The sequence below is a fragment of the Melanostigma gelatinosum genome (assembly GCF_949748355.1).
Source record: "Melanostigma gelatinosum genome assembly, chromosome: 8".
Lineage (NCBI taxonomy): Eukaryota > Metazoa > Chordata > Actinopteri > Perciformes > Zoarcidae > Melanostigma > Melanostigma gelatinosum.
In genome coordinates, this window is record NC_136641.1 from 25873242 (window position 1) to 25899744 (window position 26503).

The 26503-nt window shown below is 43.8% G+C and overlaps 1 protein-coding gene across 1 annotated transcript; it reads left to right on the top strand.

Moving 5' to 3' along the window:
* On the top strand, positions 1-24652 carry slc9a8 (solute carrier family 9 member 8). The gene is made up of 16 exons (XM_079273343.1): positions 1-298; positions 861-1042; positions 2630-2710; positions 6042-6100; positions 12684-12767; positions 14123-14224; positions 14395-14429; positions 16356-16499; positions 19516-19654; positions 19840-19945; positions 20041-20157; positions 21111-21193; positions 21281-21392; positions 22139-22359; positions 22470-22616; positions 23550-24652. The coding sequence occupies exons 1-16, from the start codon at positions 84-86 to the stop codon at positions 23661-23663; spliced, it is 1941 nt and encodes a 646-aa protein (XP_079129469.1). The 5' UTR covers positions 1-83; the 3' UTR covers positions 23664-24652.
* Positions 24653-26503: the final 1851 nt, after the last annotated feature.

A 26503-nucleotide genomic window follows, 5' to 3' on the forward strand; every position in this document is an offset into this window, starting at 1 on the left:
ATAGCGCTGTCGACATGGAACTTCCAGTCTTGTTTTAACTACAGCGCGTCGTTTTTTTGCGTGTAAATGCACCGCTTTCGAGAATGAGAGGCGTTCACCGTAACTTGTTGTTGCTTTCCTTGTTGCTGTTGCTCCTAAACACGTGCGTCAAGCCGTTGGATCTACGTGAGAGAGACGAGGACGGAGGAGACGTCAACCATAAGGTTGCTCCACTAGAACACCAGCAAACTGTACTAAGACAGGACAAGGAAGATGGACACGATTCAATGGACCATAATAAGGAGGGACAGTCTGTCGGGTGTGTTGAGACAAATATCGATATGTGTCCAAAATATCCAAATATTTAATGTATTGCAAGCTAGCTAACTAGCAACAGGAAGACACGTTGCTAAGTGAACCTGCAACATTGCTTGAAATGGTACAAAATATGGTTTATAAGGGTAACATCTTGACTTGACATAAGTATAATAGCTGCAAGGTATATTACAATTATTCTGTGTGTATGTATAATATTTTAGGTGATTTTTTACTGATTTACTTATTTAAATCTTGTCTTTCATTTGAGTCTCTAGTGTAGTCAGGTGTTATAACCCTTAAGATTAAAGTAAGAGAGGTTCAAATGCAGGTTTTGTGACATACAACCACTATACAACTATTTTACACTATATTTACCGTAGTATTAATGTAAAAGGTTTGCGGAGTGGTTAGGTGTAAATCAGGGAATTCTGCGCTCTCCAATTTATCAAATAACTTTTGAAATAATGTGATTTGAATGATGTGGATTCAGTGATTTGTGGTGTGTATTGAAGAGCTGTATCTTTTACTTCCATGTCTCGATCGACCGCTGTCTCTCCTTGCAGCAAGTCCAACGTCACGGACACCTCGAGCAACGAGACCCTCCTCTCTACGACACCCGCCGTCAAGCCCACGACCCCGGCACCGCCGACCGCCAAGCCCATTCTGCCCGTGCAGACGGGGGTCAAGGCCCAGGAAGAAGAGCAGTCCAGCGGGCTGACCATCTTCTTCAGCCTGCTTGTTATTGGTTGGTTGGCTCTCTCTCTCTCTCTCTCTCTCTCTCTCTCTCTCTCTCTCTCTCTCTCTCTCTCTCTCTCTCTCTCTCTCTCTCTCTCTCTCTCTCTCTGCTGTGGTTCTTGCAATATGGATAAGTTAGACGTCAAACAGCGCATAATGGAGGGCAAATGCACAGCCACTCTAGTGGGTCATCAAATCTGATGTGTGGGTTCAGGAGGAGGGAAGTGGATAAAGGAAAGGATGTGGCTTCACATTAATACAGTATGTGTCGGGTCACGAAAGCTTCTTGAGACACAAAGTCCCATTATGCACTTTGGTTCACTGCAGGTTAAGTCACATGTTGAACACTGTGAGGGTTTGTACCGAGCAATCATGCATACGGTTACCAATTAGATGCATTAACCACGTTACTTCGTTTTGACCCAAATGGTTTAACGTAGCAAACATTTGATTGGTTGCAAAAAAAAGCACAACATGCAGAAAATTATAATTTTCATTTTGTGTTGATGTTGGTGGTCCCTGTGGACATAAGTGGTAGTGTCTCTGAGCACCAGAGTCCCTTCAGAAAACCTCATTTTACACGGTCTGTACACGGTGGACCGGTCTCTGCTGGAGGATCTGATTTCACCAGAATCCGACCCGGTGACACCGATGACGAACATTAAGAATAACTCTATAGAAACAGACCATCTTATCTCTGATGGTCTCGTTTACTGATGGAGGTCATGTAGAGGACCAGGACTACACTGAGACTGGTTCATATAGAGGATCAGGACTACACTGAGACTGGTTCATATAGAGGATCAGGACTACACTGAGACTGGTTCAGAACCAGCTAAAGGTTCCTCACAGTAACTTTAATACCATCTCATTGTGGTTTGGCTGAGATGGTGGAGATCAATAAACAAGAGGCCACCGCAGGGAACAATATAGAAACTACACATTAATCCTAAATTGAACTTCTGGGAAACCATATTAACATTGTGTGCTTTAATAAGTTATTTTATTAATGTCATAGCTGGCTTTAGTGTTGCCTACCCTGTGTCTGAAGACTCACCTCATTTGCTGCGTTGCATTTCTGCCGTATGTTTAAATTGCCGTTTACTTTTCTTTATTGTGGCCTTGGGCTTTGTCATCATGATTATGCTAATATGCGTATGCGCCGATTCAGCACATTGATGTACAACACGGCCTGTTGTACTGTCACAGCTGCATGCCAAGTTTTAATTGGCGGCAATTATCTTTATTCGACCGTCTCAGAAGTACAATTTTGAATGTCAGGGAGCTGCTTTGTAGTCGTATTTATGTCAAGCAAGTGTATTGTTTACTCATTTGCATAAAATACTTTCATAGACGTGTATCCAGTTCGTTCGAGGGAATGAGGTCGCAGCTGTATGGTTTCTCAGAGACATCACCATTCTGTCTCCAGTCGTTTGTGTCGAGAAACGCAGCCAGAGGAAAGATCTTAACGCTGTTTGATGTGAGGGCTATTTCTGGGCTGATCTGAGTTCATGTGACGTGATGTTTGAGATGTATTTGTCCTAAATATTCATTCAGTTTTCCTTTGCCCCCCCCCCCCCCCCCCCTCTCACCCCAGGTATCTGCATCATATTGGTGCACCTGCTCATCAAGTTCAAACTGCATTTTCTTCCGGAGAGCGTGGCGGTCGTGTCTCTTGGTGAGTTCTTCTTACGTAACGAGCTGCTCCGCACACATTTCTGTATTCAAAGGGAGACATGACAGGTTATAGGGTAAAGCATGGAGCTAATAGATATCACACATTACCAGAGAGAAATGTGAACGTTGGATGAAGCCAGGTTCAAAGTTCTTGTTTCATGTTGTGGACATATTAGAAACAAAGGTTTTTACTGAGAGAATTATGGATATCTCTTTGTGTGACTCCATACATGAATAACGTGTGAACAAACATTCAAAGGAATTTAATCCCACTGATGCAAGTACGATTACAGTTACACAATAGAGTAAATTACTCCTAAGAAATATTACAATATTAACCCACTTTGGAAAAAACTACCTCTGGTCCCAGGACGCAGCCGTCCCAGGCAACCACACGCTAGAAAGAGGCAGAAAAACACTTTCTATCTCCTGCCCTCATATCCCTTCGCAAATATCCCTGGAGACCCCTCCCCTACTCGATCCAGGGAGAGGTTCCCTATCTATCTAAACAGTGGCAAACAATTCATGCATACAGATATCATTTCAAGTATTCCTATCCGGTCTGTTTCACCCTACGCTTGCCTCTCTAACCCAAAAACCAGTCGAATCCGTTGAAGTCCACTGCCTTCCATGTCTTGGGGCTGGCAGGATCAGGAGACAGTCTGTAGAGAACACATACTGAGAAGCCTTGACTGTTCTTTTACACTTGACAAAATTACATTTCTTAATCCTTACACCCTAAAATCCCCTTATAACCCAATTAAACAAACAAATCTCAAAATACTCATCCAAAACAACCCGTCTATTTCCCAATTTATTTCCCATTTATGTTTATGACTAATTATGAATTCTTAATTATGAATTATTAAACACTTATTATATCTACTGATCACACAGTTCTTTGCTCAAATTTCTTACACATTACAGACATTTAGAGACTACAGGTGAATATTCACCACTTCATCACTCACATTAAGAGACTCTACAGGTGAATATTCACCACTTCATCACTCACATTAAGAAGACTCTACAGGTGAATATTCACCACTTCATCACTCACATTAAGAGACTCTACAGGTGAACCTTCACCACTTCATCACTCACATTTAGAGACTCTACAGGTGAACCTTCTCCACTTCATCTCTCACATTAAGAGACTCTACAGGTGAATATTCACCACTTCATCACTCACATTTAGAGACTCTACAGGTGAATATTCACCACTTCATCACTCACATTTAGAGACTCTACAGGTGAATATTCACCACTTCATCACTCACATTTAGAGACTACAGGTGAATATTCACCACTTCATCACTCACATTAAGAAGACTCTACAGGTGAATATTCACCACTTCATCACGCACATTTAGAGACTCTACAGGTGAATATTCACCACTTCATCACTCACATTTAGAGACTACAGGTGAATATTCACCACTTCATCACTCACATTAAGAAGACTCTACAGGTGAATATTCACCACTTCATCACTCACATTAAGAAGACTCTACAGGTGAATATTCACCACTTCATCACTCACATTAAGAGACTCTACAGGTGAACCTTCACCACTTCATCACTCACATTTAGAGACTCTACAGGTGAACCTTCTCCACTTCATCACTCACATTTAGAGACTCTACAGGTGAATATTCACCACTTCATCGCTCACATTAAGAGACTACAGGTGAATATTCACCACTTCATCACTCACATTAAGAAGAGTCTACAGGTGAACCTTCACCACTTCATCACTCACATTAAGAAGACTCTACAGGTGAATATTCACCATTTCATCACTCACATTAAGATACTCTACAGGTGAATATTCACCACTTCATCACTCACATTAAGAAGACTCTACAGGTGAATATTCACCACTTCATCACTCACATTAAGAAGACTACAGGTGAATATTCACCACTTCATCACTCACATTAAGAAGACTACAGGTGAATATTCACCACTTCATCACTCACATTTAGAGACTCTACAGGTGAATATTCACCACTTCATCACTCACATTAAGAAGACTACAGGTGAATATTCACCACTTCATCACTCACATTAAGACGACTACAGGTGAATATTCACCACTTCATCACTCACATTAAGAGACTCTACAGGTGAATAGGGTCACAACATGACCTCATAGATATCGCCATGAAACTTCATCACTCACATTACGAGGAGTATTTATTGTATTACAAGTTTACTGAAATGTTATGTTTAAATATGCAAATGAGGCATTATGTGAAGGTAACTTTTGGTGAATTTAGTAGAAATCTACAGACGCAAACAGACAAAGTAGTGAAATAAACACCTGAATGTGTGTTTAGGATGTTTTCTTCCACTCGTCTGAAAGAAGACGTGTTATTGAAGCTAAATAAACCAAACGTGTAAGAAAGAGCGTTCTAGGAAATCCTGTTTCTTTTTAAAGGCACAGACTGTCTGAGTACAGGAAGCAACTGTTGAGACTGATTGGTGAGTTTGTCAGAGCTCTTATGAGTGCTGAACTTGATGCCTGTTCTCATGAGTTCACATCTTTAGCTTGGGCTTCTCTCACTTGTGTTTCAGAACTTTTTAACATGATTTCCAATGTGTGTCCAGCAGTGAATTAAACATATAGATCTCTGTAAGTTTACAGAACGAAGAATTAAGTCAAATATGTGTCCGGTATCAATGGCAGCTGAGTCCAAGAGTGCTTCTTGTGTGAGGTCACTTCAGGTTAATTCTACTTCCTCTCCTGTGAGGTCACTTTAGGTTAATTCTACTTCCTCTCCTTCCATTGCCTCCTCTTTGTGTGCTTCCATTCTGTCAAACCTGTCTCGACCCCGAAGGCCTTGTTCCTCAGGCTGCATGTGAGACACGGCTCGTCTCAGTGTTTGGACACTCTGCTGAGGAGAGATAACGCTCTGCTTACGGATCAGGAAGGACCGCTCTTCCTTCCTCGTCGCTTCCTCTCTCTTTGTGTGTTGTTTTTACTCTATGCTATCCCCTCTCTATCTTACGCTTCTGCTTGATTTATTTTTCCCGTCTTATCTCCGTCTTTCTCTGCCCTTTTACACGTCTTTTGTGTTTTCCTCGCCGTTCTAATGAGTGTTCTGCTGAGTGTTCTGCTGAGTGTTCTGCTGAGTGTTCTGCTGAGCTGTGGAACAAGAGAGCCGAAGGCCAATGTCTCAAAGACAAAACCAAGACAACACCCAGTGTACACTCTTCCTATGGACATTTGCCAGGCCACCAAAATAGCTCTTTGAACTCCATCTGTCTTCTGGCTGTAACATATTTAAACCGAGGTAGTGTTTCTGGTTTCTGCTTGCTCTCTCCAGGGATTCTAATGGGAGGCTTTATAAAGATCATCGAGTTCCAGGAACTGGCCAACTGGAAGGTATAGTATGACTCCGTGTTCACACCCTGCCTCACTGCTCTTTGTGTCCACAATAAGAGGCCGCAGGGTTGACGTATGTTTGTGAGCCAACCGGAAGTACGACGCACTAGTTCCCTCCACATAAAGCCAGTGGGATTGTTCTGTTAGATTTCGGATTAATCCAGAAAATAACCTCAGTGGCTACAAGCGTTTATGACACTTAAACGTTTCGTTCATCAAGATTATCTCCACAAATGAACTCCACTTTTCTGATGTTTGAAGTGTATAAAGGAACACGGTCACATGACCTCACGTCTCCTCCACTAAGCTAAAGGAGCACGAGTGGTCTAGGGAGGACGCTTCGTCTCATTTACACGCGTAGAAGCTTTTAAACTCATCAGACGTATTTCATATCGAAGAAAAAATGGTTTAAATCTCTTCAGCTCGTGTTGAACACAGACCTGATTTCAGGCATCTCACCAAAAACCCATCGAGGGAGCGGAAAGATGCAAAAATGCTAATTTGTGGGTATTTGGACTCCTTCCCGCGGCACTCTATTAACACACAGTTAATGCTGCTTAGTTTGCTTTCATTGGTTTAGCACGAGGCAACGCAGCCACATTCCTCCACACATCTCACACACGCAGACAAAACACAGAACATGTGCAATACGTGACGCACGAGTCACATCCAAGCTGCACCCACTGCATTCGTCATGTCAACTGCAATTTACAGGATGGGCACACACGTGTTTTTGCTTATAGAAAACATGATGCAGAGAGAGAATATCACCGCCTCCCCTGGTTCTAATGTGATGCAACGTCCCACTTCATACGGGAACTCCCACCCCCAACCCAATAACCCTCTACCGTCTCTGTGCTGTAGAATTCCATCTCTTTTTTTTCTGAGTCATTTCCTTGCCTCTGTTTTTTGTCACAAATATCATCTCCCCTCTCCACGCTGTTACCGACCCATAATGACTGTCTCTCCTTCCCCCCTGTGTCCCTATGAGCCCCCCTGTTTCCTCTCCTCTCGGTTCTCACAGCCTTTAATTCACATTCCTTGTTCTCCGCCAGCGAGTGAGAGAACGAATGAACAAGAGATGTAGATGCAGAGTGAGAGGGAGGGAGGGAGGGAGGGCAGAAAAGAGGACAGGTTGTGTCAATGTTTCTTGCACACTGGCGGCCATTGTTTTTTATCCTGGGGGCCCCCCGGGTGTTGCTGAGTCATCGGCCCGACTAGTAACCGGAGCCCCTCTCCCTTCTGTCCTGTGACTCTCTAGATCACCCCCCCTCTCTGTGTGTGCACACCAGGTAGACCTGCTAACCTGGTCACATAGTGTATCCCTGTTATCACCGCTGTTAAAGGAGCCCAGTCGACTACTTCACGCTACTGATCACCACTCGTTCCCAGGAGTGACCCGGATGACGTGCTGGTTTTAAGCCTGTACCGTACGTTACCATTTGCTGTGCGCATCTGCAAAAACCTTCTTCGTTTTTAGAATGACAATGCTTTTATCTGATGCCGTGCAGAAACACTGAACCATGTGCATTTGCTTCCAGGGACAGTCAAACGCACCACTCCCTCCTGCAAAAACGCGAGGCGCATAGAGCGGGATGTCTTAAAGCTGCATTCTCTCTAGTGTCCACCAGGGGGCGACTCCTCTGGTTGTATAGAAGTCTATGAGAAAATGACTCTACTTCTCTCTTGATTTATTACCTCAGTAAACATTGTAAACATGAGTTTATGTCTCAATCTCTAGTTTCAAGTCTTCTTCAATACAGCATGATGTTCATTTAGTACATTATGGTCCATTTAGAGTCACACAGACCATAAAGCAGGGGATGCTTTAGGGCGGGGCTACACGCTGATTGACAGGTCTCTACCAGAGACGTATACGAAGTCTCTACGTCACTCCTCCTCAGTCCAGATATGGCCGCTTCCCTTCACTGGTTGCAGAAAGCCAAGATGGTGACGGCCAAAACGCCGAACTCAAACCTTCAAATTTGCAGTCCACGAACCAATGGGTGACGTCACGGAGACTACATCCACTTCTTATGTACAGTCTGTGGTTCAAACACGAGACTCTCCACAACGAACAGCAGAGCGCAAAAACGCTTCACTCATTGAAAACGAATACAAAAACAACCAGCGCGCTCAGTCCGCTCAGGGCCTGATGAAGGCCCACCGTGATGTGCAGCAGCTTCTTTCTGCAGGAGCGTGGATATGCTAAGTGCTCAGGCCGGTGGAGACTACAAAAAGACCCCGGCCCGTGATGCAAACCCATTATGTCTGACCTATTTGTTTTGGAGAGAGAGAGCCCCGAAGAGCAGGATGCACCGCGTCACCTGTTGAGTTGGTAACAGCCGTCGGCAACACTGAGATTCTGTCAGCATCAGTTTCTTTCACCTCTTTTGATCTTGTGCATGCAGTGCACTTACTCTCAGCTCCATGGTTTGCCACCACAATCACGAGCTCATTTGGCGCTCGTAGCAGACCTCTAATGCTGGTGCCATCCTCCTCCTAGAACTTGGTTAATATAGCAAGGTCTCCGGGAACGGGCCCCCGAATACCACCACGGCTCGTAACAAACGACCCCCTCGGGCAGCAGCAGCGTCCTGTCTTCACTGCCGCCTTTCACTACCAATCTGCCGACTTTGCTTTTTTTTTTTTTCCTTGCTTACCAGCCCCTCTATATCTCCGGTCCTCTGCCTACAAATCCAGCAACATGAGAAGAAGAAGCTTTTCTGGTGCTGTTCACTGCTCTTCCTCTCATCTGACCATCTCTCCCCTGTGCTCTGACACGCATTGAAGAAGAAATGGCATGCTGGTTATGAAGTAACACGCTAGCAGCAAGAGAGAGACACATAGGTGGACATATTGGCATCTGCGGCGTGCGGAATATCGTAATTTGGTTTTCTCTCTGTACTGTATGACGTCGCCTCGTTTGTCCTCGCCGGCTGCGGCGGTGTGTTTTAAGCCCCAAAGGGCAGCACATGCTTTTAATAGATGTCTCCCTTCGCCGTGGAGAGAGTGACGCAAGGAGAAGAGCTTTAATTGTGGTTTCAGGGGCCTCTTTTCTCTCTCCCATGTGGGGACGTCGCTGTGTGTCAAAGCCGAGCCTCCAGGGAGCTCGTACTCTGAGCGAAGGTCTCTCCGTCGTTTCCCGCTCGTGTATTTATTTCCCCCTCTGGCTCGCGGCCCTCTTTTTAACCGCGGCTTCCTTCATCTTTTCTCATTCAGTTCAAGCACTGTCTCATCACTCCCCCCCCCCCCATGGTGTGCCCGTCCTCTGCTCTCCAGTTTTTTTTAATCTGTTTTATCTTTGCTGCTCGTACAACATATGTATTTCTCTGCTGTCTATCAATCTCAAGTGTTTCTCAAATGTCTTCGCGCCTCCGTAGGCCGCATCTTTCCTCGCGGTTTCGGGATGAGGTCAATCCAGTGGATTCTGGTCTAAAATCTAGTCGGCAATAAACACCGGTAATTAAATCAACCAACCATTTTGATATTTGATTCATAATTTGAGTCATCTATCGAGCAAAGATCCCAAATATATGCTGCTTTCAACGTCTGAAATGGTTTTCTCTCGTTGTAAATTGAATATCTTTGGGGTTCGAACCTTAAAGACGTCACCTCGGGGCTCTGGGAAATAGTATCGGACGTTTTAATAACTGAATGATTCATCAGTTAATCAAAGAAGTGATTGACAGCTGCGTTTACAATCATTCGAACCCTTAATTAGAGCCCTACTCGGCACATAATGCAAAGCACGAGCTTGCTGGCATTTTGCTTAGTGTTGATGTGCATATATGCAAAGTGCGTGTGTGCACGCTCGGTCGCTCCAGCAGACGTCCTCGTATGTGGAAGGGAAACATCGGCGTGCATGCAGGAGCACGGCTGTAGATTCTAGTGCTCGCACGGAATTCCTTCCTGTGTCTCGGGTGTTAATTCTCATTTCACCTGCCCTGAAGGGTGGAAGTGTGCCGGAGAGAAATGTCAAAGAAAGAAAGTGGTAGTGTCCTTGCCGGCCTACTTTTCCTGAAATTTGAATGCATAATAGGACAAAGTAAACAGGAGCATAGCCTTATTACCCCAGCATGCATGCTGTATAGGCTATCCACTATACCTGGCATGTTTACCTTTATTTATCCATCCTAATCCATGGAGGTTTTACATCTGTTTTGCAAGTGGTCAAGATGGCGGCGTACATAAAAACCACAGCAAACAGACTTAAAAATCGAACAGAGGAAAAGTTAAGAACAACATAGAAACATAAAGATCTCACACGGGTTCTAAGAAAAAACGCAGATTGCATAAATCAAAGAATTGTCCTCCCATGTTAGGACAAGTGCGTTCAATGATCCTTAATGCTGTTTTTACATTGTTGGATGCTTTTGAAATGATCTAGTTAATAATGTCTCTGTAGCTCTCACCAAGATCACCGTCCAGAAACTTACAATCGCGCGTTCATCAAAAAACGGTGTGGATTCTAGGGACCACGAACATCATTCGTCTGCTTCTGAGAACATGGATAAGGGGGCGGTTTGTGTAACGTGGCCCGAGACATAACTGCTGTTCATAAGGAGGACAAACCAGCTCGGACACAATGCAATGACGTGTGAAAGACCTGGATCAGAGACAAATCGTTTACTTGACACTGAACAGTTTCAAAGAAGACGTATTTGCATGCTTCTTTAAAATATCACCACAATCAAGTGCTGATAAAAGTGTGACTAGTGAGAATAGTGTTGGTTGGTTGGTGTCAACAAAATGTGTCATTAAAGGCAAAGTTATTGTCTTGACAGCCGGAAGTGGGGTATATCGTCTTTGATTAGAAACGTGCTATGGTGTTGTCTCATTAATTTACCAATCGCATCGTGCTGCTTTGAGTCGTAGCCCTGAATGAGAGAGAACATTATAAATGCAGAAGATTACGAAGCTCGTCATGTGATCATGTGTTTGATAAGTCACGCTGTGTCGTCAAATATTGGGCATTCAATGTGAAATAATGGAGGATTGCAGATTAAAACTCTAACTTGCAGCTAAACATATCTCTGAAGTATTTACAGAAATATATGGATATTTTTTAGGATGTAATTTAACAATCAGCGCCACAATATGAGATTAGATTTCAGCATGTCAAAGGATTATTTTAGCACCGTGTGTCTACTAACTAAAAGGACGATGGTATGGGCCAAATTAGCTGTTAGCGAGCTAATGCTAGCTGTGTGTTAGCAAGCTGCTGTAGTTAGCTAGAGCGCTTACGAACGTAATACTTAAAGCTTTCTTATTTATCCACATTCCACGATAACACAAGTTGCATACTGTCAAAATGCTTTAGCTTAACTTCCAGGAATACAGTGAGCCTAAAACTGACATTTGGACAGCAGCTTTTAGGGTGTATTTTTCAGACAAATGTTGTGTTCTAGCAGACGAAAGTGACAAAGAGGCACCAATACAAAGTCAATGGAGAGCGCGTGGGGGCGGGACTTCATTGCGCTCCGTGTCTCTACGTCAATCAGCCTGTGGTGGAGAGTCGGGCTCCACCAGCTGTCAGAACCGGCCCTCACAACACAATGAGGGAGACTGTTGACCGGATGCAGTAAATATTGACTTTTCCTCTTCCATGTTCCAGACGGACATCGATGCAGCGTCATCATGGCCCGGAAATAGATCTCTGTGTACATCCACGAATGCATGCCGTATACTGACTTTTACATTGCTGCCGTGGCTTATGCACAGAACACACACACACACACACACACACACACACATGACTTGTAGAAGAACACATGGGTGCATCGTGCACAATGACAGCCGGAGCGTAAAGCATGGGCACATGATGCCTACGCCTGATCTTAGAGGCTGGCCCATTTAGCTGAGAAGCAACAATGATTTCATTCTATCGCTGAAATAATCAGAGAGCTATGGTCACTGGGATACATACGTGTGTGTGTGTGTGTGTGTGTGAATGAAAGACTCAGGGATAATAAAAAAAAAGCATATATATCCACGTGTCCTGTGACTGTGTTTGAATGCATGAATGGCTGGCAGGCGGGCATTCCCCCTGATGAGCACCCGATGACTGTGTGTCTGTGTGTGTTTGGCATCCTGAAGTCAGCATCCACATCAGTGTTGTCAGATGAAGGGCCGTCAGTAACCGCTCACGGCCTCCCTCGGCACCTCCTCCCCATCTCCCATGACCAAGTATGAAGTCAGCTGACGGTCACTGACCCGGCCTTCAGCAGTCGGACGAGTAGAAGGGAATATTCGCTGAGGATTGCGTAATAATCACGAGCGCGTGGGGTTTTTTTTTTTTTACATCATTCAGTCACACGCACATAATTTGCTCATATGTAACGGTGCTGATTAGCATTAGCATCGTGGGCTCGTTGCCAGATGGCAAAACACGATGGAATGTGTGAAAGAAATGATTGTAATTCGTTGAATCACAATGTTTCCTGTTGTCTGTACTTTGTAATGACATGTTGCTACTGTAAGTCACAGTGCAGCGCCAAGCCAAGATTAGAATCACATGACTGTTAGCTTAGCACCGCTACATGTTTGGATTGTTTGTAACTTTGTCTCCGTCTCTAATAAGGAGGAGGAAATGTTCCGACCCAACATGTTCTTCCTTCTGCTCCTGCCGCCCATCATCTTTGAATCTGGATACTCTTTACACAAGGTACGGCTCACTGTGTGTGTGTGTGTGTGTGTGTGCGTGTGTGCGTGTGCATGAAGCTGAATGTTAGCCACAATATGAAATAAAAAATGAATAATATGCCTAAACTTTTTTTCATTTTTTTCATTGTTTTGACGGTAGATTAAGACATGAAAGCATAAAAGCTAAAGGGGCTGTTGAGATGTTGCGTTCTGAAAACATGCGGAAAAGTTGCAGCAAATTAAACAAAACAAACTGAAACGAAACAGTCAAAAACAAAAATAAATGGATGACCGGCACCGGTGAGTTCATCACGGTGGCTTTACTGCTCGATTCGTCACCTTTAGGTCGGCTGACCTTTCACCCGGATGTTGTGACGTCATCGAGCAGAGAGAGCGGGACGGATCGTAACGCTCTGTGTAGCGCTGCACTAAATCCATTAACGTCCCCATCTGTTTACCGTAGACTTACATTAACGGGAGAAAGTAAAAGATATCTGCCAGCTGTGATTGGTTGTTCCCCGTCACTTGACATGCACTGCGAGCTGCAGTCGCTCTCGCTTTTGAGCACGTTCTACAACGACAATGGGTTTGAGGATTCTGAAAAGTGAAGCCAAAGCTTCACGTGTTAAAGCTGCATTCTCTCTAGTGTCCACCAGGGGGCGACTCCTCTGGTTGTATAGAAGTCTATAGAAAATGACTCTACTTCTCTCTTGATTTATTCCCTCAGTAAACATTGTAAACATGAGTTTATGTCTCAATCTCTAGTTTCAAGTCTTCTTCAATACAGCATGATGTTCATTTAGTACATTATGGTCCATTTAGAGTCACACAGACCATAAAGCAGGGGATGCTTTAGGGCGGGGCTACACAGTGATTGACAGGTCTCTACCAGAGACTTATACCGCGTCTCTACGTCACTCCTCTGTCGTCAAAAAACGGTCTCTTCCGTGCACTGGTTGCAAAAAATCCAATATGATGACGGCCAAAACGCCGAACTCGAGGCTTCATAACATCAGTCCACAAACCAATGGGAGGCGTCCCGATGACTACGTCCACTTCTTACATACAGTCTGTGGTTTGAGGGCGAACGTCCCCGAAGCAGCTCTGCTCTGTCAGTCATGCTTTCCCTGTGCGATCACATATTATCACAACTGAGGTTTAAAATGAATAGGCTTGTAACATTTTGTATTATTTATAGATTCATTCTGCTCCACTGCTCGCAGTGAAATGATGAATAATTTCTCCGTACCTGCACCGTGCTCTGCTCTCCGTCGACGTTCTCGCCACCTAATGTTACGTAACACAGTGCAAGCTTCACACGTCGCGCTGCTAAACCCTCCGTGAGCGCTCACAGGCCGTGCGTTCATGTGTGTTCAGGGGAACTTCTTCCAGAACATCGGCTCCATTACCCTCTTCGCTGTGATCGGCACGACCATCTCCGCCTTCATAGTGGGAGGAGGTATCTATTTCCTGGGGCAGGTGAGGATCGTAACGGCAACCGCCAGGGCCTGTTCAGAGAGAGAGTGTCAACTTGATCCAACATTTTCAGAGTTTTCCTGGAACAGCTTGTTAAGACGGAGCGTGGTGGCAAATGGCATTTGTTGCGGCTCCTAACAGCGTAACACAGTGTGTGTTTTTATGTCCCTCAGGCTGATGTGATCTATAAGATGTCTATGACTGACAGGTGAGTATTAGTGTTCCACTCTAACTAGCATTAAAAACAATCTTTTATCCAAAATGACTTCAAGTGGAAACAAATGTCAGTATTCATAACATCATGACCCACTGGAGCCAAAGTTAAGAGTTGAACTGATAACGAGTTCCAGACAATCGGATGATCCGGCTGCCAGAGATGAAACCCGATGATTTTTTACAGAGAAGCTTTGGGTTATTGTTCACGTGTGCGTGTGCGTGTGTGTGTGTGTGGGGGTGTCTTTTATACAAGCCAAGCCTGTTCATTTCCACTCACAGATGAGGATGCGTTTCCCGTCCCGTCTCCGTTTGTGTTTGGTTAGCAGGATATCTTGGAAGCTGCTCAACATATTTTATTGACATTCAGGCGTTGAGTCAACAGAGAGCGAGTTGATTCGATTTTGGTGGGGGAAGTCCCAAAACGTAGCTGTTTTTGTCTTTCTTTCTTGGAACTACCACTGTATTTAGATTTTAATCCAAAAATTCCCAAACGATTCTTATTTTCAACTGACTATACACTAAAATAAACCTAGTTATTTATAGATCTCCCTAAATGCTGCTTTAACCCTTTGATACACAAGCTATTCCCCTTCTGAGGCACATGGGTCAAAAATGACCCGTATTGACCTACAATGTTATTTCATGCACGGCTGAGGGTTTCTTTGCTATATTTTTGGAAATCAATGTATTTCATCATTTGATATTCAAAGTATTCATTAAATATCTTGTTTTTGATTGCCATAAATCCTTATTTAAATTTGTCCTTTCTTAATTTATGAAGTAAAATAGTTTTTGTATTACTACATCAACTTTGTGATACAAACTTAAATAAGACAAATTATAAGAATGATTTTGTTTAAAATGATTATTTTAGCAGTGATTTGGACCAAAGAATTACACATTTAACATATGAAATGTTTACTTTGTCACACTCACACAGAACATACACCATACAACCGATAACACTGATATTGAACTTAAACCACACCCTCTCACACACACCTAAACCACGCCCCTCACACACTTAAACCAAGCCCCCATCAGCCACTTAAACCACGCCCCCAACCACACATTTAAACCACGCCCCCAATCACACACACACCTAAACCACGCCCCTCACACACTTAAACCAAGCCCCCATCAGCCACTTAAACCACGCCCCCAATCACACATTTAAACCTCACCCCATCACACACTTAAACCACGCCCCCACTCACACACTTAAACCACACCCCCTCACACCTTAAACCACGCCCCTCACACCTTAAACCAAGCCCCCAATCACACACTTAAACCACACCCCCAATCACACACACTTAAACCACGCCCACACCACACTTAAACCACGGCCCAAATCACACACTTAAACCACACCCATCACACAGGCCACGCCCCTAATCAACCACTTAAACTACGCCCCCACCACACACTTAAGCCGCACCCCCAATCACACACTTAAACCACGCCCCTCACACGCAAACCACGCCCCTCACACACATAAGCCACACACATCACACGTAAACCACGCCCCCACCACACTCAAGCCACACCCCAATCACACACTTAAACCACGCCCACACCACACGTAAACCACGCCCCCAACCACACACTTAAACCACACCCATCACACGTAAGCCACGCCCCCAGTCAACCACTTAAGCCACGCCCCCAATCACACTTAAACCACGCCCCCAATCACACACTTAATGAAAACTTCGTCGGGTCACTTTTGACCCATGTTGTGTATCAAAGGGTTAAACTAGCAATGCTTCCTTGTTTGTGACTCATTTCCTGTCTGCCTCCCTCTGACCAATTAGCTGTGTTGTGTCCCTTTTGTTGGTCAGATTATTGTTAAGTATGTTAGTGGTGTACCGGGGTCTCCCGACTACTCTAACTCGTATTCTCTCCCGTGCTGTAGCTTCGCCTTTGGCTCTCTGATCTCGGCGGTGGACCCCGTGGCCACCATCGCCATCTTCAACGCCCTCAACGTGGACCCGGTCCTCAACATGCTGGTGTTCGGTGAGAGCATCCTCAACGACGCCGTGTCCATCGTCCTCACCAAGTAAGACGTCCTGCGCCTCTATGGAAACAGAACAACCAGGGCTAGAAGTAGAGAGAACTCAAACATCTCTTTTGTGCAGTTAAACAGTTATAATGCCAAAAATCATAAATATGAACAAGAAAATGGAGGCGCCACGTGATTCACATGTTTCCAGCCTCTCCGCTCCTCTCTGCTCTGTGTTCAGCAGCCTGCAGCTCAGTCAAAGTTTCACAGATTTGTTGTCACATGACTGTTGGTCTCAGATGAATCAATCATGACTTCATAGTTGCGTTGAAGAGCTCAGAATTTTATCTTTTTTACAGAATCTGGTTAAAGCAAAAGGTTTTTTCGGGGCGAGAATTTAAATGAGACATGTTGAAAAACAACATGTTTGATGAAATATCACAATTTTAAACTTCGTTTTGGTGTCTTTTTTCTGATGGAAGCGTTCGTCGCACATGATGTGTTCAAGGGCCGTTGGAAAGATGAAAATCCGATAATAATGACGGGTTTCACAGCTTGTGGCTCTGATAAACGGTGTAGTTTTGGCGGTTGTTTAAATAAAACATGGTTTTCACTCCCGCCGCCGGGTTTAGGGGTTCATTTTTAAATTCACCTTGTGCTTTAATTGCCCACACACACACACACACACACACACACAGTGACACATCGGCTCCTCAGCATTGAAAATGTCAGGCATGGGTGAAGTGCGGCATCTTCCAACCTTTGAACCCCCACCTGCTTGTTGTGCAAGAAGTGAGTAGGAGTCGACAACCAGTGACCTATTTCCTCATCTCAGACTTGCACTTGGCGGCAAAGCCGAGGTTTGTAAAGCAGAGGATGTGGGAACATGTTAAGCAGAATCGGCTGAATGTGAAACCTAAAAGCTGCAACTCAAAATAGTCCATCTGAAAAATGTGGATGTCATTAACAGCGGAGGAATACATCTTTATTCATTTTATTTCTCAATGCATTTCATTTATTTATTCTCTGATCAACAGCCCTGTAAATGTGTCGGAAGTTGATTTGTGTTTCACCTCGAGGCAACAAATACAACACAAAACATACAATTAGAGCCGTAGAAAGCAACAAAAAACATGAACATCACAGTGTCTAGTACACTATGTTCACAGTATCTGTGTCAGTAATGAGAGGGTGTGACAAAACGTACTGTATGGTCTATGGGGAGTGTCACTCCTTTAGAATTGTTTCTCAAGATTGTCCTCTATCAACAAACGGCCACACACACGCACACACGCACACACACACACACACACACACACGCTAGATCTCGACGGACGAGTTTGACGGACACGGAGAAGTTGGCAGGTTGCCCTTGTTTGTCTGCAGCAGCGCCACCCTATCTGCTGCCTCTGTGCTCACCGTAGCGCCGCCTTATCTCTCTCCCACTCACAACCAGCCAAATGTGCAAAGTGTTCTCGAGCGTCTGCGCTTGGACCCCGTGGAGTAAAGCGGCCGCGTGAATAATGGAGCGGCGCCGGCAGCTCGCTTGTTGTTAGCACCTCACAGGCGGGCTTTTCTTGGAAAGCTGCTCCACGGTTGTTTGGAACAGCCACGCAGCTAATGCCTTCGGGAGCTTGTTTATCGGATTCAAATCAGATCATTAGCTCCATTGTTGTTTGTCTGGATGACTGTTATTATAAAAAGTGGTTAACCCGCAGGATTCGGCCTTTAAGAGGCTGCAGTGGGCTCGGTCTTAAAGCTACAGTGACGATACTGGGGTCAAATGGAGCAAGGCGACCCAATGGATCCGTTGGCACCAGTCGTGTCACGCTAGTTGGGAAGGAGGCTGGATGACTTTATTTTGGCGAGGTAAAACTAACGTGGCAAGTTGTCTGAAGGGTCCTTTGACCTCTCACCTCAAGATGTGTGAATGAAAACAGGCTCTGCAGAAACCCACGAGTCAGCCCTTTACAGACACGCTTTACTTCATACGTCACATGCAGTTTAAAGGTGTTCTTTTTCTCCTGTTCTCCTCTTCTGCATGTCCTGGTCCCCAAACAGTCGTGTAATTGCATAGATGCGGTGTGACTGTAGAGCTGAGCCCGGTGGTATGAATGTGTGATGGTGTGAGTTCACATAGTAGTCGTTTTATTGTGGCGAGACCATGTTTTGTCGCTGTATGAAACAACCTGTTGGGACTTCTGGCATAATCACATGAAACTCAACAACAGAACACGAGAGGCCGAGGGCGTTCAGAGGGATTTTATTCATTTTAATACATTTCTGAGTGATAACAAATGGTTAACTTTAGCACTAAAACTGTGCAACAAACGGTCTCAACCAAAGAATTGCTTCAACAACTTAAGAAACACACGTGAGCATGAGGATAGCATCACATACTTCCATCGTTAATTGATTGATGAAAAGATCTTTATTTGTGATTTACTACTGAGCTGAATCTTAAATTCATCTTCATGTTCCCAGCTTTCAGTTGACGTTCACACTTCTATGTGGCGTCTACTGTGGACCTGCGATCGCCCCCTAAAGGCCCCCTGCCCCCCCTACAGCAGGTCTATGTGGGTCTCTGAAACCTGAATAGATTGTCTGCGTTCTTTCTACATCAATAACTATAAAACAAGCTTTCTTTTGGGGATGCAAACATGACGACAAATCATTTTCACGTAAATACGTTAAAGTCAGAAGAAGGAATCGAGTGAGACGACTTGGTCGCTCGTCATTGAGCATGAATGACGCTGCGATTTTAAGATGTGCATTTAACTTTCAAAGAGTAATAATTCTTGTCCCGGAGAGTTTAAATGAGAGCCGTGTGTGGCCACATGTCACAGTAAACTGCGTCATGGCACGTTTCCTGTTCAGTCACTGCAGCCGACCTCTGGTTAGCAGCAGTTTGATGGCAGGATAACGAACCCTGCACACACACACACACACACGCACATACGAAGCCTGGGTTCACTGGGTTCGTTGGATTCTGTGGTGGAGTGTTTCTGCCCTCTAGGGTCAGATGGAGGTATTACAACACCGGGCATGTAACTTATTTGTTTTTGTCTTTCAGCACAGCGGAGGGCTTTTCCCGCGCAGACAACTCCATGGTAACAGGCTGGCAGACGTTCCTGCAAGCGATGGGCTATTTCCTGAAGATGTTTTTCGGTTCTGCCGCCCTGGGAACCCTCACTGGACTCATCTCAGCGCTTGTATCCTGTGTGTGTGTGTGTGTGTGTGTGTGTGTGTGTGTGTGTGTGTGTGTGTGTGTGTGTGTGTGTGTGTGTGTGTGTGTGTGTGTGTGTGTGTGTGTGTGTGTGTGTGTGTGTGTGTGTGTGAGTTAAACTCATGTCTGTGTGTATTCATCTCATTTAAAGCTCCCTAACTCACTGATTAGTTTCTAAAACACTTTGATCTGAGGAAGACTCCTTCGCTGGAGTTTGGGATGATGATTATCTTTGCGTACCTTCCATATGGCCTGGCAGAGGGCCTCAAACTGTCTGGTGGGTGCACACACACACACACACACACACATTCTTCCATGATGTTTGACTTCCTAGCACCTGTTTTTAATGCCATGCTTTCTCTCCACCTCCAGGAATAATGTCCATCCTGTTTGCGGGCATCGTGATGTCTCACTACACCCATCACAACCTGTCCCCCGTCACACAGATCCTCATGCAGCAGACGCTGCGCACGATGGCCTTCATGTGTGGTCAGTGAATCATTACGTCTTCCACCTCATCAGCCCTGTTTTTTCCGGTCGTCCGTCCTGTGAACGCGATAGCTCAGGAATGTTCTTCATATTTGGCACAAATGTCCAAAGAAACAGATTTGAGTGTTGAGAAGCTCGCTGTGACCTCACAAAAAACACGCTTATGTTCTGAATTTAAGAATCCGTCGCACAGCAGCTTCTCACGACGTTGCACCAGAATTGCGGGAAATCGCACGGAAAATCCATCAAGGGGTGTGGTTTAAGTGTGTGAGGGGCGTGGCACAAGTGTGTGTGTGTGATGGGGGCGTGGTGTAATGGGGTGATGTGGGCGTGGCTTGTGTGTGTGATGGGGGTGTGGCGTAATGGGGTGATGTGGGCGTGGCTTGTGTGTGTGATGGTGGCAGGGTTTATATGTGTGATAGGGGCGTGGTTTACGTGTGCGCGTGTGATGGGGGCGTGGCTTAATTACGTGTGTGGTATGGGGCGTGGTTTATGTGTGCTTGGGGCGGGGTTTAAGTGGGTGGTGGGCGTGGCTTAATTATGTGTGTGATATGGGGCGTGGTTTAACTGTGTGTGTGTTGGGGGCGTGGTTTAAGTGTGATATGGGCGTGGTTTAAGTGTGTCAGTTATACCAGAACTTGAACTTCTCCCGACTGGCTTCGATTAGAGTTTGATTGACAGGTGGTTCGTCCAATCACCTGTCAAGTATTTTTTTTAAAGTGCATGCTTTTTTACAAACAGTTTCCAATGCTTCTGAGAAGGTTCAGTGTAACAAACCGTGGAAGGTCAGATTATAAATAATGTGCTAATCATCACAATTTCACACAAATGTCGAATAGGACAACATGTTGCGACATCTTCAACCGACACAGATGTAAAGTGCAACTTGAGGCATTAAACCGTGTGACGCCAGTTGTAGTTCTCAACACTGTTTTTCTAAATTCCCTCTCCAGAGACTTGTGTGTTTGCCTTCCTTGGTCTCTCCATCTTCAGCTTCCCTCATAAATTTGAATTATCGTTCGTCATCTGGTGCATAGTAAGTGCTCTTGCATTTCTTTACCTGTTATCTGAATGTCGATTCACCTCGTGGCGATCGTTCCCGTGACTGTGTTCTCTCTCGTAGGTCCTGGTTCTTCTGGGCCGAGCGGTGAACATCTTCCCGCTGACGTTCCTGCTGAACTTCTTCAGAGACCACAAGATCACGCCCAAAATGATGTTCGTCATGTGGTTTAGTGGTGAGACGGCACAGTCGACCTTTTGTCTGATGCGTCCGTGCTTTTAAACCCCGAACACAGCGAGCGCGTCTCTGGGTGTCAGTGAAAGCAGTAACCACTCGAGCGAAACACGTAGTCCATGAATTGATGGATATTCATTCATTAAAGTCGATCAACAGCACATTTCTCCAGCTTCTCCAGTCTGAAAAGTTGTTGCTTTTCTATTTCATAGGATATGTACACCTGTCATGAAATCTGCGATAAAAGATATTGTCGTTATGTGAAGACCATAATGATAATATAATAGCATATACATGCAGGTACCTTCAAAGATCAGTTCACTTTTACATTTTTTAACATATTCCGACATTGAAAAGTGAAAAGAAATATTAAAATAATCTAAATACAATAAGAAACGAAGACAATAAAACGTAAATAAAATGTCCATATATCGTACGATAAGTCGGTAACGTTATTATTGCGACAGTCTGAGTCGTATGATGGCAAAATGAAAATTTGGGGAAAATTGGTAAACGTTTTATGGACAAAATTATTAATGAATCAACAGAAAAAACAATCATCAGATTAATCGACAATATAAGTAATAGCTGATTGCAATTCGTTGCAAAAATATACATTTAAAACGAACTCGTGTCCAGATTTGCGTTTCCATTATCGACATGTATTCTACATGAATGTACAGAACGATGTTTCCGAGGATGAGCGCGCAGACGTCTCACGGTCCTCTCGTCTCCTTTGTCTCGCAGGTTTGCGAGGCGCCATCCCCTACGCCTTGAGCCTCCATCTGGGCCTGGAGCCCGTCGAGAAGCGGCAGCTGATCGGCACCACCACCATCATCATCGTCCTCTTCACCATCCTCCTCATGGGGGGCGGGACCATGCCGCTCGTCCGCCTCATGGACATCGAGGAAAGCCAGTCGCGGCGCAAGAGCAAGAAAGACATCAATCTCAGCAAGACGCAGAAAATGGTGACGGCTCAAACGCAACAAACCACTCTCACCGAGTAACAGTTCGTTTATTTCTGTGTACTCATCTGACTCCCCCTCCCTCTCTGCTCCTCCTCCTCCTCTCTCTCCAGGGTAACACCATCGAGGCGGAGCACCTATCGGAGCTGACGGAGGAGGAGTACGAGGCTCACATCTACCACAGACAAGATCTGAAGGGCTTCATGTGGCTCGATGCTAAATACCTGAACCCCTTCTTCACCCGCCGGCTCACCCAAGAGGTAAGGGAGACACCCGGGAGGCCCACATGGTTGAAGCCGTACAGGAGCTGTCTTTAGGGGGTGGCTAAGATGGTTTTAATTTACTGCATGGTATGACGACTGCAAACACAACATTTTAGGAATGTTACGACATGGCAGCTGGAAATACCAACGCGTCACCAGTGTTTAGTTGCTACAGGACCTTTTTATTCAGTTTTTATATTTTTATTCGACTGGTGTCTTCTTCTTCTGCTCCTTCTCCTCCTCTTCCTTCTTCTTCTTCTCCTCCTCTTCCTGCTTATTGTTCTGCGCCTTCTTCTTCTCCTCCGGCTTCTTTTTCTTCTGGTCCTCCCCCCCTTCTGCTCTCCCTTCTTCTTCTTTTACTTCGTCTTCTTCTCCTCATCATTATTCCCGTGCCGTGGCTCAATCAGCACAGTAACAACAATACACTTTACGAGTACCAGACTCCTTTAAAAACACAGTTTTGTGAGTTCTTGAGACGTTATAAACATTAAATATACATATCTGGTCGATTTAGTTGTTGTTGCTGCGTAGCGCCACTCACTTGGTGACACACGCGTCGCATTTCCTACAACTCCTTCACAATAAAAGCATGGTGGCACATTGTGGTGGTGATCCAAATGTTGTTAAAGTAACAATAATATCCCGCCATCATTCTATTGGTTTGCATATCTAGCATAAATATCCTGTCAAAAAGGTCAAAAGTTCACCTGTAAAACGTATGATTATCACGGGAACATACTTTAAACTTCATACATCAGTTTAATATCACGTCTTTGTAAAGCAGCCTTTGTAATTATGATTCACAGACACAGATAGTGACACATTATAAAACTGCCCCGACAAACCCTCAGCAAGACATGCCATGTACAGAAACAGAACATTAAGAGCTCAATGCGTGCGTGTGTGTGTGTGCGTGTGCGTGTGTCACAGGACTTGTTGCATGGCCGGATCCAGATGAAGACCCTGACCAACAAGTGGTACGAGGAAGTTCGGCAGGGACCGTCCGGCTCTGAGAATGACGAGGATGAAGCAGAACTTCTGTGAACTGAAGGAAACTCTTTCAGTTCATCAGAAGAGAACAATGAGTGGACATTGTGTGCCCAGAGTCACATGCACTTCTTGTTTGTTCATCTGCCACCAACTCAATGTGGGCACAAAGTCAGCTGGAATGTGTCAAATCAAAGTGAAACTCCAGTAAATCTAGATTTGAAAGCTGTACCACTGACTGAGGCATCGGTGAACGTGATGTTCTCGTCTAAATGCCGTACGGTGACTTGCTGCAGACACTCAGGAGGTCTTGTGGATCCTCGTTGTCCCAGGTGTTTCTCTTCCAAAGGTTCGGGTCTGAGTTAAAGGTGTCGTGGGAAGCTGTCTACGTAAAGCAATACCGCAGCACCGTTTCACGTTTCCATCCTGGTCTGTGTGGCGCCAGCTTATCTAAAGTCTGCTGGAGGTTTTACTTCAGCACAACAATCGCTCCCAGGTTAATTGTCTTTTAAAGTGGGATTTGTGAGGTTGCTGCTTCCAATAACTTCCTGACATTGAATTGTCTCCGAGGCGCCACGTTTGTTTGCATTGGTGTCTCTGAGTGAACACGTGTGTGTATATATATTCATACGTATGAAATGAAGATTAAATAAGAGGAGCGACCGCTGCTCCCTGCAGCGAAGAAGAAATGCAGTTCGTGAAACGCGTCGGGTGAAAGGAACACGTTTCATCCTGAAACACCTCCAGCGTCCAGAAGAATGATTACGCTGCAGCTGTTATTTCTCCTCGTGTTTCCCCCTAAATGAACTTTTCTGTGTTTATTTCGGTCTCTGGCGAGGCTCGTGCCGCTGCGTTGTGTAAGTGGAACTTGAAATGTGATTTATTTTATTTCCTGTTGAAGATAAGCAGCGATGAATGTGTGGGTAACTGGGGAGTGTTGATCTATTTATTGATGTGTTTGTGGGATTAAAGGCTTTTATACGAGCTCTGTGAGCGCTGCAGAACTATAGAACACAAAACCTGGAATAAAACAGATCGACATCTGACATGTTTCATCCAATTCCACTTTCATGAAGAGCTCCGCCTCCTAAAGAGTTTGTCGTTTGCCAAATTTTTTCAAATACCTTGAGAATCCTGACGTACTGACAAAATTAGATGATTTGATTTTTATAGGCAATTTGAATAAGCAAACTTTTAAGAAGACTTTTATACCAATACAATGAATAAACTTTCGTTCATTTAAGACTTAAAATGTCCACCATATATAGCGTGTCGAAAAATGTCATAGTACAGCGTGTCAAAAAAAAGTTTAAAAAACCGAACCGCAATGCTAGTAGGTATAGCATGTCGAAAAACGTTTTTAAAAACTCAGTATAGCATGTCGAAAAAAAGTGAGTCATAATATAGTGTGTCGAAAAAAGTAAAAAAAACAGTCATAGTATAGCATGTCTAAAAAAAGTGAAAGTCATAATATAGTGTCGGAAAAAGTAAAAAAACAGTCATAGTATAGCATGTCTAAAAAAAGTGAAAGTCATAATATAGTGTCGGAAAAGTAAAAAAAACAGTCATAGTATAGCGTGTCGAAAAAAAGTTTTTAAAAAGTCATAGTATAGCATGTCGAAAAAAAGTGAGTCATAATATAGTGTGTCGAAAAAAGTAAAAAAACAGTCATAGTATAGCATGTCGAAAGAAAGTTTTTAAAAAGTCATAGTATAGCATGTCTAAAAAAAGTGAGTCATAATATAGTGTCGAAAAAAGTTTTAAAAAAAGTCATAGTATAGCGTGTCAAAAAAAAGTTTTTAAAAAGTCATAGTATAGCATGTCTAAAAAAAGTGAAAGTCATAATATAGTGTCGGAAAAAGTAAAAAAACAGTCATAGTATAGCATGTCGAAAAAAAGTGAGTCATAATATAGTGTGTCTAAAAAAGTAAAAAAACAGTCATAGTATAGTGTGTCGAAAAAAGTAAAAAAACAGTCATAGTATAGCATGTCGAAAAAAAGTAAAAGTCATAATATAGTGTCGGAAAAAGTAAAAAAACAGTCATAGTATAGCGTGTCGAAAAAAAGTTTTTAAAAAGTCATAGTATAGCATGTCGAAAAAAAGTGAAAGTCATAATATAGTGTCGAAAAAAGTAAAAAAAAAGTCATAGTATAGCGTGTCAAAAAAAAGTTTTTAAAAAGTCATAGTATAGCATGTCTAAAAAAAGTGAAAGTCATGATATAGTGTGTCGAAAAAAGTAAAAAAACAGTCATAGTATAGCATGTCGAAAAAAAGTAAAAGTCATAATATAGTGTGTCGAAAAAAGTAAAAAAACAGTCATAGTATAGCGTGTCGAAAAAAAGTTTTTAAAAAGTCATAGTATAGCATGTCTAAAAAAAGTGAAAGTCATAATATAGTGTGTCGAAAAAAGTAAAAAAACAGTCATAGTATAGCGTGTCGAAAAAAAGTGAGTCATAATATAGTGTGTCGAAAAAAGTAAAAAAACAGTCATAGTATGGCGTGTCGAAAAAACGTTTTTAAAAAGTCATAGTATAGCATGTCTAAAAAAAGTGAGTCATAGTATAGCGTGTCGAAAAAAGTAAAAACTGTCAAAGTACAGCGTGTCGAAAAAAGAAAAAAAAACTCAGTATAGCATGTCGAAAAAAGTGAAAAAAAGTCATAGTACAGCGTGTCAAAAAAAAGTTTTTAAAAAGTCATATATAGCGTGTCGAAAAATGTCATAGTACAGCGACACGTTGCCAACGTGTCCATGGTAAGGGCAATTTGTTGATGATGCAATTTCCAAGGTTGCGTTACCTCTCTGGACGCTTGTCAGAGGACATTTTGCTTTTTTTAAACTGGGACATTGTTCTGGGGAAAAGCCAAGAATGCATGTGTCTCTTTAATTAATTCATAT

What these genes read in the sequence shown, in the direction of transcription:
- slc9a8 (XM_079273343.1), top strand. Translation starts at nt 84, where the DNA reads ATGAGAGGCGTTCACCGTAACTTGTTGTTGCTTTCCTTGTTGCTGTTG. An exon ending in CACGATGGCCTTCATGTGTG is followed by an intron (nt 20,158 to 21,110) that starts GTCAGTGAATCA and finishes TTCCCTCTCCAG; the next exon opens with AGACTTGTGTGTTTGCCTTC. An exon ending in CGTTCGTCATCTGGTGCATA is followed by an intron (nt 21,194 to 21,280) that starts GTAAGTGCTCTT and finishes TCTCTCTCGTAG; the next exon opens with GTCCTGGTTCTTCTGGGCCG.